The sequence below is a fragment of the Chinchilla lanigera genome, unplaced genomic scaffold (assembly GCF_000276665.1).
Source record: "Chinchilla lanigera isolate Chin_1 unplaced genomic scaffold, ChiLan1.0 scaffold00012, whole genome shotgun sequence".
NCBI lineage: Eukaryota > Metazoa > Chordata > Mammalia > Rodentia > Chinchillidae > Chinchilla > Chinchilla lanigera.
In genome coordinates, this window is record NW_004955413.1 from 16,766,663 (window position 1) to 16,779,170 (window position 12,508).

Here is a 12,508-nt window from a genome sequence, read left to right on the forward strand (position 1 = left end):
ACACATAATTTCTCCTTCTTTCCCTGCTCTTTTCCCACACCCCAGTTGTCCTTTACTTTTGAGCATTTTCCTTTCATTTCACAGTGTCTATCATACCTCCTAGTTTTTATTCACTCTTTCAGGTTCTTACATTAGTGAGACAATATGTTGCTTACACATGCAGGTCTGATTTATTTCACTTATGAATATGGTCTCTAGTTGTGACCATTTACCTATAAAAGCCTTGAGTTTATCTTTATTTGGAGCTGAGTAATATTCCATCATATAAAATACCACAATTTGTTTATCCAGTCCTCGGTGTATGGACATTTGGATTACTTCCACAATTTAGCAATTACAAATTGCACCACTATGAACATGGGTGCACATATATGGCTGTGATAGGATGTTTTCAGATCTTCTGGGAAAATACACAGAGAGGTATTTTGAATGGGACTTCTAGACCTAGTTTGCTGAGGAATCTCCAAACTGAGTTCCACAGTGGTTTCACCAGTCTGCATTCCCACCAGCAGTGGAGAAGAGTTGCTATTTCTCCACAGCCTCGCTAGCATTTGTTATTGGTTGATTACTTAATGCTAGGCATTCTTACTGGGGTGAGATGAAATCTCAGTGTTGTTTTAATTTGCATCTCTCAAATGACTAATGAACATTTTCTCATGTATTTATTTGCCACTTGTATTTCCTTATCTGAGAAGTGTTTATTCATCTCAGCTGCCCATTTTTGGAATGGGTCTTTGAATTTGGAGGGGCTGATATTTTTTAATTCTTTACATGTTCTAGATAGAAAACATTTGTCTGAGGGACAGTCAGCTAAAATTTTTTGCCCAAATTGTGGGTTTTCTTTTTACTCTGCCGGGGATTTCATTAGATGTGCAGAAACTTTTCAGTAGGACAAGATCCCAGTTGTTGATTCTTTGAAGTATCTCATGTAGCCAGAGATTCTGTGTGTGTTAAAACTTCACCATTTTCCAAAATGCTGTATTTGTTTTTAGGCACCCATAGCCATGTGGAGCATGCAGGGTCCCCTTACCACACTATATAGGTGTTCAACCTTGTATTTAGATGTTCCCCAAAGCCACATACCTTCATAGGTGGGGCTTTAGAGAAGTGGCTGGATCATGGGTATATGACCCAGGGATTAAGGACATATAGTACTCTATTAGTTGACTACTTGGTTTAGCATAGTTCTGAGTGTGGCTGAATGGATTTACTGAAAGCAAGCCCTGGTGTGAATGGTACCAATGAGTAGGCTTGTAACCTTAATGGAATTAAAGAGAAAGGGAAAGGGAGGATGCTGCCCCCCTGCCCCGTAAGTCATGCCATGCACTTTCTTCCTCTGCCATGCCATCTTGTCTTGGAACCAGTCAACTATGGGCTGAAACCTCTACAAGCTGTAAGCCAAAATAAACCTTTCCTCCTTTAACTTGTGAGTGTTGGGTATTTTATTCCACCAGTGAGAAAATAACTAAGACAATAGATGAAATAAAAACCAGTCGATTGGCTAATTCTCATAAAATTTTGAATATTCACCTGCCATTCAACTGTTTCTCACCCCAGGTGGAATCTGGGAGCTTGTTTTTTATCTCTTACTCTTTGTAGATCTAGGGGAGAGCATATAGCAAGTGGTCTTCCACTACTTCACACCGCCATCTTTGTTCTTTGTGGCACCCATGGGGGCCCATATATGCCCAGTCCCAAGGCAGGCAAGACAAAGGCCAATACATTTAGTAAGACCCAGAAAAGATGAAATGTGATTGAACCCTTTCCTTCCCCATGGGAAAGTTGGACTGTTTATTTATTTTTTTACCTACTCACTCTGTACTAACCCACATGACAAGAGTTGGTGTGTGATCAGGCACTACTTTGAACTGCTACATTTGTTCTTTGCATCACCTCTGTCACCACTCTAAAATAAGTGAGATGGGAGTCAGTCCCTTGGTAGCACCTGGGGAAGTAGCAGTTTTAATGTGCACTCCATCTCTTTCCTTCCTCATTCACCCTGTTTGCCAGAGGGAAAAATCTGTAACAAATGTCTACACACGAGTTCAGATTACTAGTTCTTCCCAATATTAGGACACTATACTAGGTGCTTCCACTTTGTACTGGTTTTCATGTAGCTGGTTTTGTACTTTCTAGGGACAGTAGTACCTTTCAATTCTGGATTTCTCAAAAATAGAAAGAATCTGTGTGTTACTGTTGAATCACTGTGTTCATTGGAAGAGGGGGAGTCTATACCTTCCTTTCCTGCAAACTGGTGGCAATCTCGTGTATTCTTGTTTCTCAATACTTAGAGTTTACTTTCTACTTACAGAAGTAACTTATTTGTACTTGGTATATAGCACTACCAGAGCATTCACATGCATACTTTCAACGAAAATAAAGTTGAAATAAAATGGCTAAATTATTTCTATTATCAAGAGTCTAACTTTTCTGAGTTAATTTTAAATACAGATTTTTAGTGAGTGTGTTATTTGCCAGTTTCATCCTTTGTGCCATCAAGGGAATTGTAAACATATGTTTCTGGGGAGGGGAGAAGCCCTTCTATTGGCTTTGAGACTATCTTGCAAATTTCTTTAAATTTTATTGGTGGTGCTGTCTCAGCCTCGGCAGATTTCACTAATAGATGTTTCCACACAACGATGAAGATCCATACACTGCCCATGCTTTGGAAATCATTTTAAGACTTAAAGAGCCAACACTGTCAGTTCTTCTGTCATGTCCTTGGAAAAGCCATCAAGTTTTAATAAGCTCAGTGTGACAGCACTGCTATGACTGATCCTTAAACAATAGCAAGTATAAAATATCAAATGTCGAACTTATGCTAATTTCCAAGATGGCAAAATATGAAAAGAAGAAAATAACATTTTTGAGTTAATGAAATGTAGATTGCTATGTTCGTCTATGGAGGACAACAGTCATTATCAATACTGTTCACTTATTGTATTTCAGAATGATTTTGACTGGCCTTTTCCTAATTATTTATTCTAGGCAGCATCAGGATAACCCCCCAGGACTCCCGCTGGGTTGGTGCTTGGTGGCTTGGTTTCCTTATATCTGGACTACTCTCCATTATTTCTTCCATACCATTCTTTTTCCTACCTCGAAATCCAAATAAACCAGAGAAAGAAAGAAAAGCTTCAACACACTCACATGGACTCGAAACAGATGAAGAAAAAAATCAAACAGATATTTCGAGCAATCATGTGCAACATGTTACTTTAACTATGACAGGTAAGCATTTTAAATTTACAGTCAATTTGTAATTTTTAGTCCTCATGGAAATGAAGATTGAGTATCACAAAATAATAGCTTATATTGAAATCATCTGGAGTTAACTTCCTTGGGCACTAAATGTAGCTGAATTATTTCTCTCAGATTCTTACTAAAGTTGTAGATTTTTACTTGAACATAGAACAAAGTGAAGGGGATGTGGTCTTTAGCATGGAGAAACAACCAAATGCTTAAAACAATGTGCCGTATGAAACAAAGAGTATGTATTCATTTCAAAACTTGATAATATAGATGTTGAGGTAAATTAACTCTAATATTTCATTCATTTAGTTATTCACCAACTGGTACCAGGTACCACAGTATACCCTTGTGATAGAACATGGCCTCTGTTTTCCAAGAATTTTTTTGATACTGAGAATATGGAGGCAATTGTAATTAACTCTTTTAAGAACCACGGTCAGTTTAAATGTAAGAATTTTCAGGTGGAAACATGGAATAAGCAGGAACACGGGAGAAGTTTCCCTCTAGGTAACTGCAATAAGATTTTTTCTTTGCAATTATATTGAAAAATTATTTACAAAATGTTTATAATGGAAGTAGTAGTGTAAGGGGAAATTAAATGTAATAGAAAATTTAAAACTATACCTTCATAATGGGGCTTTGGTCTCAACTGACCTTGACTACACAGCTGCAATTCAGAGATAAAACTGACTTAGACCTTTCTGATCAGCTACAAAATGGCCTACACAAATATCCTATTTTGCTAGTTTACTTCAAGAACTATCTACCAGAGGTAGACTAGCCCTGTCAACATCACACTAAATCATGCTTGCTTGAGTGGGACTGACTTCCCCCAGATCTTCCTGCCTCATATAAATAACCCCCTCCAATTAAACTTGCCCCAGGACACATCTGCCTGACAACATATGACTCAATATATGTAGCCAATTATAGACTAACCTGTATATATAACCAATTATGGACTAACCCTTTATTGGCTTTGTATTTCCTTCTTACAAAATGTATATAAATTACTGTTTCACTTTAAGTCAGAGCTGATGATTTGGACTCAGGTCCCATCAATTCACTAGTGCTAATGAAAGTTGTTTTCCAACTCCTTGGTGCAAAGCATTTTCCATCCAGTTTATTATAGTTTCTGCAACAGTAACACACTTGAATAATTGGAGTCAGTAGTATGAATTTGGACTCTTCTCTGTTTGACAGTGGCTTCTGTTTAAAACATAAGCCCTTAGGAATAGTTGAGAACCCCTGGGAAGTAATAACCAAGAGAATAATACAGCAGCAGGCAGACAAAATAGTGGAATGGTGAAGTGTTGACAGCAATTTTCACACTGAAGAAAAGTGGCAAAATAGCAAATGATAAAATCATGCAATGCCTAAACCCTAAGCAACCTAAGGTTGATATTGAGATTGTCTTACAAATTATCAAGTATAGCCCAAGTACTACTACTCCTCAGTTCTACAGTTTATCAATTTTATTGTAATTTTCTTCTCTCCATCACTTTAAACCAAGAAAAATGGTGTGTTGGAGCCATCTTATATTGGCTCATGGAAAAGAACTATTGTTTTCAACTATGTTAGTGTCTCAAAGTTGGCCACTGTTGGAGAATTTGTCACCACTTATTACTGTGGAAATTGGAAAATAATACACATAAGGATATGTTAATGCAGGGACAGTTGTTAAATATTTGCCAATACACCACTGAATCAGCAGTTTTTGAAAATTAACGTGCACATTAATAATAATATATCAAAATTGTTCGTTTTGGATAAACTATGTTTCCACTTCACCATATCAGATCCATAAACATTACTGGATTGCCTATACCTATAAGAAGTAGATTTCACTGTATGCTGAAAAAAGAAGAGAGACAATAATGAAACTACAAAAATAGGATAATTATAAACATGAGCCATATTTTAAACTATGTAGGAAAACGACCTGAGTAGGACAGAGGACCTTAGTTATGTGACTAGTAGAAAGGTGTGAAATAACTAAGAACATAACATCAGATGAGAAAACATTTATTCTATATGGTCCTGGGTAGAACTGACTGGTTTAGAAATAAGTAAAGCAAGGCTTTAGTTCATTGCAAATATGCGAACAATAATACATAATGAATCATGATCTTGTGACAGTTCAGATTAGATGACATTTAAATTCCCATTCACCTCAACAAGTCAATGATTTGGTGAATTTGTGAGTTCCACTTCTTTCAGTCAAATGTCACAAGTCATTTAGAAAGCTTCACACTCCAGCAATGGTGCTCCCTGAATGGGTATTCCTATAAAGAGAACTTCAGTATTTTGGACTTACCATTTTCAATGTTTATTGTTGCTATACATTTTCTTTCCTCTTTTTTCTCTTTGTGCCCTCTGCCTTAGTGGCCTTTTCTTCTTATTATATGCAAATAAAACTATTTCTTAGCATGAGAAGGAAGTATTAACTAAAATCTTTAAAGATGTAAAGAGCAAGATCTTCAATGCCAATAATCAGGTCTGTTTTTTCTTGTTTATCTCTGATAAGTCCTCCTACTTTTCTAAATAGTTCCTCCGATCTTTTAACTCCTGTTACACCTACTTGACCCAGTGGTCGCAGAATCAGAGCACAAAGTTTCTGCCATGGACATAAGTTATGAACTTGTTGCACATCTGTGTGTATGTTGTTGTACAATTCTTGTGATAATGTCACTTAAGACATGATATCACTGTCTACTGTTGCTACTGTTGCACCTTGAAACAAATGATTTATAATAATACATTTATGGGGGGTAGAAAAACTGTATACCAGGTAACAGAATGTTTGAATCCTCATTTCAAACTTTTCTATAAAAGTTTTGAACCTTAGCGTTCTTATTTCTGTCCATTTGAGGCTATGCTTTAATTTAAATTTTGTTTTCTTTTTCTTTTTGGTTTTTTTCCGGTACCGGGAATCGATCTCACAACCTTATGCTTGCCAGCCAGGCGCTGTGCCAATGAGCTAAATCCCCAGCCCCTTTTTCTGTCTTTTTTTTAAATTTAAATTTTGTTCAATCCGTGTATTAGTAGCACAGCAATCACTGAATACTAATGCATAAGAGACGTAGCATGTCAGATTCACTTTGCTTTGTGAACAATTAGCATATTGTGTCATACTAAACTAAATGCTGAATATTTATTGAAGAAATCAATTGGTTAATTAATAATTATGAAGTTTGGGATAGAACATAAAGAATAACCAAATATTAAGTGAATAAGCAAGTTATAAAACAGATTTCATTTAGGGGTAAAATCAACTAAACAAATAAATCCTAAGATATGTATGGAAAACAGTGAAGGAATATATTTTAAAAATCTGTCAATAGGATTTCAGTTGACTTTCACTTTCTGTGTTATATATTTGTGTAACTTAAAATCTTATGACACATGATTATGATTTTAATATATAGTTATATCACATTATAATAATCTCATCATTTTTATAATTTTAAGATTTTTTAAAGTCCATGAAAAACCTCCTTACCAATCATCTATACATTATATTTGTGATTTTGACCTTGATGATGTTCAGTGGCTTCGTTGGTGGCTTTACTTATATCTTCAAATATGTAGAACAACAGTATGGCTATGCCATATCTCAAGCTAACTTGTTAGGTAAGACATATTGTTTACCTGTTTGCTTGATAAATGATATATTATTAAATCATTGCATTACAAGTGAGGTTTTACTGTGAATGTGATTTTATATTTCAGTGAATAATTGCCATTATTTCTCTTTCTCAAATCCCATTAAATTTGTCAAGCTTGTGACACTATTATTTTGCATTTGAAGTCTCATCTCATGGTCTAGAAATTTCTAAAGGAAAAGTTGCATGTTGAATAAAGCATTCACGTATGGTATCTACATAATTAGATCTTATAATTTAGTACTGATATTACAAGATACATTTTTTGGTGATGTTAGCATTGTAATTCTATAATGCATATTGCTTGAAATCAGAACTCAGCTTCTTACAAAAAAAATGAGACGCTGATGTTTCCCAAAGAAAAAACTATTTAAATACACCATCAAAATATGACTCACTCAAGACAAACATCATAAAATAAAGAACATTTTATTCTAAAATGCATATTTTCAATGGCACATGGAGAGCTGCTAGCATTTTATTTTTTTGTTTTTTATCTATTATGAGTATATGTTTCCAGTACATGATTATACTCACATGGGAAGCTGGCACATGTATGTAACACATCTTAATTCTTTTTTTATCCCCTTTCCTACTCCTCCCTCCATCACTTCAAGATCTGCTTATTATGGAAAAATTTTCTTACATCCTTGTTGTCACAACTAGAATATTGTGAAAACATTATAGATACTTCATAAATATTTGATGAATTAAAATTATCAAGTAGTATTTGAGTAAATCATAAGTAAAGAAGAAAAGAATAATTTGAAAATGAGTTTCCGAAACCACTGCATCAGAATTCTATATGATGGTATTGTTGAATTTAATTAAAGTTTTAAACTGTAAATGTTACACTTTGACTGGCAATAGCCTATCCAGCATGTTTCCAATAGAGGAATCTTCCTCGTTAGTAACTCTTGCAAGAAAATGAAATGGAAACCTTGTAATGGGGATCAATCATTTTCAATACGGTACATAAACCAAATTATTTAACTGTATTACTGAATAAGAAACAGACATTAACTTAAGTATTCAAATCTGAAGCACTGGGCAAATTTACAGTGGGTTTTTTAATTCTAGAACTCTTCATTTTGAAAACTATAAAGAATTTTAGATGATAGTACAAAGTCTTATATAGAAAAAACCGGTATGTTATTTTCCAGGAAAATGACCCTCCTAGAAATCATCTATTTATACACAACTGTTCTCTTATTGCCTTTTCCTATTGAGAAAATAAAATCCTAACCATTGTAGGAAAAGAAAAAAATATTTAGACAGAGTCTTACTATGTGCTCCAGGCTGTCTTTGAACTCACTATGAAGCCCAGGCTGGCTGTGAACTTGTGGTGATCCTCCTGCCTCAGTCTCCCCAGTGCTGGGATTACAAACATGCACCACCACATTGAGCTTTGTAGGATGAAATTATTTCTATCTTTCTTATGTGATTCCCTTGTCCTCTATCTCCACTGTACTTCAGTAATACATTTCGATAAATTCAGTTGATATATGCTGTATTCCATGTGGAAAACAAATCAGAAAAAAACATTTATATAACTATAACTTTTCTCTCTTTTATTTCTAGGAGCCCTAACCATACCTTTTATGGTAATTGGAATGTTGTTAGGAGGATTTCTCATTAAAAAATTCAAAATGACCACGGTTGGAATTGCCAAATATTCATTTTTTACTGCGGCAATGAGCTTCGCATGCCACATGATATACCTTCTTTTATTCTGTGATCCCAAGTCAGTTGCCGGCTTAACTTTGGCCTATGATGGGTCCGTATATATCACTGTATCAATTACCTCTCATACTAACTATTCATGAAAAGACACTGGGAAAGTAGGAGAGAAAGCAATTTTAACTAAACTTTCTTTTAGTTGACAGAAATCTCAATTTACAAATTCTTAACATGCTTATTTTGGGGAGACCTCTAAGAGGTCTTCTTAAAATTTCTTCCTTAAAGAAAAACTACATAGATTCTAAAAATAATAACTTTCATTTCTAGGGTGCTTATGATGAATGATGGCTACTTTTGGTCCATTCTTTTTAAATGTGGGAAGTAAGGCTCAAAGTGATATGGCTAGCAGTTTTTTTTTTTTTTTTGCATTTTCTCTCTAATTTGAGATTTTTAATGCTAAAACCCTTCATCTTTTTTTTTTTTATTTTAAAGATAAAAGGAGGGAAACATTAACAGACATACAACATTTTACAACATATCACAAGCACAATACAGACAATACAGAGTTACAAACAAAGTGGTAGGGAATTAACAATGGTGGTTGTATTACATATTGATATCTTCAAAGTGGCTTCTCATGAAAACAGATATAAACATGCAATACTGGTCAACCAAAGACTCATTGACAGTTTCTTTCAGCATAGAAATAGAAGACAGAAGAACAACCATGTTATCTATCCTGTATATACATACATACAAAATTTCTCCTTCTTTCCCTTCTCTTTTCCCACATCCCAGAAGCCCTTTACTCTTCAGTGGTTTCCTAATTTCACAGTGTCTATCATACCTCCGAGTTTAAATTAACTCTTTCAAGTTTTACACTAGTGACACAATGTGGTGCTTGCACATGTATGTTTGATTTATTTCACTTATGAGTATGGTTTCTAGTTGTGACCATTTAAATATAAAGGCCTTGAGTTTATCTTTCTTTACAGCTAATATTCCATTATATAAAAGTACCATAATTTTCTTATCCAATCCTCGGTGGATGGACATTTGGGTTGTTTCCACATTTTAGCAATTACAAATTGTGCTGCTATGAACATAGGTGCACATATATCACTGTGATATGATGTTTTTAGATCTTCTGGGAAAATACCCAGCAGGGGGATAGCTGGGTTGAATGGGACCTCTAACCTAGTTTTCGGAGGAATCTCCAAACTGATTTCCACAGTGGTTTCACCAGTCTGCATTCCCACCAGCAGTGGAGAAGGGTTCCTATTTCTCCACAGCCTCGCCAGCATTTGTTATTGGTTGATTTCTTAATGCTAGCCATTCTTACTGGGGTAAGCTGGAATCTCAGTGTTGTTTTAATTTGCATTTCTCGAATGACTAATGATGTTGAACATTTTCTCATATATTTATTTGCCATTTGTATCTCCTTGTCTGAGAAATGTGTGTTCATCTCCACTGCCCATTTTTGGATTGGGTCTTTGAATTTGGAGGGGCTGAAATTTTTCAGTTCTTTATATGTTCTAAATAGAAGCCCTTTGTCTGAGGGACAATCAGCTAAAATTTTTTCCAAGTTTGTGGGTTTTCTTTTGACTCTGCTGCTGATTTCTTTAGATGTGCAGAAACTTTTCAGTAGGATGAGATCCCAGTTGTTGATTCTTTCAAGTGTTTCACGTGCAATTTGGTTTTTATTCATGAACTCTCTGCCTACCCCTATGTCTTCGAGGTTTTTACCTACTTTCTCTTCCAATAGATTTAGTGTTTCTGGTTTAATATTGAGATCTGTGAACCATTTTGACTTGAGTTTGGTGCATGGTGATAGGCTTGGGTCTATTTTCAGTTTTTGGCAGGTATTAAGCCAATTTTTCCAGCACCATTTATTGAAGAGGCTATCATTCTTCCAGTGGGTTTGATTGGCCCCTTTATCAAAGATGAGGTGGTTGAGTGTGTTTTTGGATGTGTCTGTTTCTTCCAGTCTGTTCCATTGATCCTCAGGCCTGTTTTTTAGCCAGTACCAGGTGGATTTTATGACAGTAGCTTTATAGTATAATTTCAGGTCAGGGATTGTGATTCCACCTGACTTGTCCTTGTTGCCCAGGATTGCTTTTGCTATTCTGGGTCTCTTCTGTAAAACCCTTCATCTTAATACTAGAATTTTTGATTTATCATGGGTGCAATGATGTAAATGACATTCTCCAAACTAGACGGAATATTTATCTGTATTCGGTGTGACATTTAGTAACTATTTTTGTAAGAGAAAACTTCTTTATACTGCACTGCATTCTTATTTTCTGCAAGCTAATATTGTTTCTTCTGGTACAGTTTTCATTGTAAGTATAATTACTAAATATCCTGTATATAAATGCATATTAGAACCTTTTACTTTCCATTAATATCACACAATGCCAGGTATTCCTAGTACTTCAGTCCACCCCAAGTCAAAGGCCAGGCTCCCAGGCAGACTTATGCGATGCAGCTAACAACTTGGTTAGAAAGGTTCACATGCAAGTGATAAGCAAAGACCCTTTGATCACAGTGCAGCAACCACCCACAGTAGTGTTATCTACCCTTGCTTCTGAGTTTTCAAACTCTGGATCCAGAGGTGTAAATTTTAACTCATCAAATCTTCTCACGTTTCCTTATTTAAATATTCCATTCTTGCAGGCATGACCTGCTAATCCTGATTTATCTTCCTGCATGGTCCTAATGCTCAGTGTTGATGGTTCCATCCACCAGCATCTCTTTAGTAAGTCAAAACACATACAGGGCATCATGACTTTAAATTTCAGAGGGGAAACCACCTTAGCACCCACAGGGCTCAATCTTCTTATAATCCATCATTACTTGAAACCTAGAGGAACTGTAACTTGTTTGAAGTCACAGAACTGCCCACTGGCTCTCCCTGGCTTTAGCCTACAGCTGTACTCTGAAAACAAGACACGTGACAGTTACGTGTCATGGAGATAAATTTTTAGAAATGTGTTGTTTCATCGTTGTGTGCACATTGTAGGGTATACTCATAGAGACTAAGTGACAATGACACTAAATGGTATCTTATCAGGCTATCATTAGTATGTGATGCATAACTGACGGAAACTTTGGTATGCAGCACAGGACTGAATAATAACTTCACCATGTGGTCAGAAGGTTAACCAGGTATGATGGTGCATATAATCCCAGCACTCAGGGAGGCTAACACAGGAGGATCACAGGTGCCAGCCAAGCCTGGGCAATTTAACAACTTAATGAGAACCTCTCTTGGATTGTAAAAAATAAATAAAGGAAAGGGGCTTGGGATATAGCTCAGTGTGAAGCTCTTTGGATCAACCTCCAGCACCACATTAAAGAAACAATAAAAGGTGGTATCAAGAACTCTATAGGACTTTTCAATAAAATTTTATTTTCTGCCTCCAAAAATGAATATCCTTAATATACACAAAATAGTTAAGATTGCTATCCAGCTGGTTTCCCTTACTTTATTGAAAAGAAGGGTTTGTGCTAATATTATTTGAACAATTATTTCTTGCCTATATCTCCTACTCTGAGTAACTATTATGAAGATAACAATATGCAATGCATTTATTATTGCTACTCTCCTATTGTCTTGTTTTGATAGTCTGTTTTATTTTTATTTTTCTCTTTAAAATAATAAAATGATTTTTATAAAAGCAAAAGAATTATTTCTAAAAGTGATAGATAATTATCTAAGTGTTATATATTTGAAATTTCAGGCATATTACATAATTTTTAGAACAAACTTACAATTTGTAAGTGTATAGTATTATAAAGCAAATCCTTACAAAACATAAGGTAATTCCATTTTTATTTATTTATTTAATTTTTATTTTTTTTATTTTAGAAATAAAAGGAGGAAAATACTAACAGACAGACAACATTTT

General features: G+C 35.1%; 1 protein-coding gene across 1 annotated transcript in view; it reads left to right on the top strand.

Annotated features, from left to right (window-relative positions):
- The window catches only part of LOC102014763 (solute carrier organic anion transporter family member 1B1), a 61,540-nt gene that overhangs the window by 33,332 nt on the left and 15,700 nt on the right, over nucleotides 1-12,508 (top strand). Inside the window, exons 8-10 of the mRNA XM_005379050.2 lie at nucleotides 2,989-3,231; nucleotides 6,724-6,885; nucleotides 8,499-8,694. Of these exons, the coding sequence (XP_005379107.1) occupies nucleotides 2,989-3,231; nucleotides 6,724-6,885; nucleotides 8,499-8,694 (601 nt within the window). The remainder of the gene's footprint in view (nucleotides 1-2,988; nucleotides 3,232-6,723; nucleotides 6,886-8,498; nucleotides 8,695-12,508) is intronic.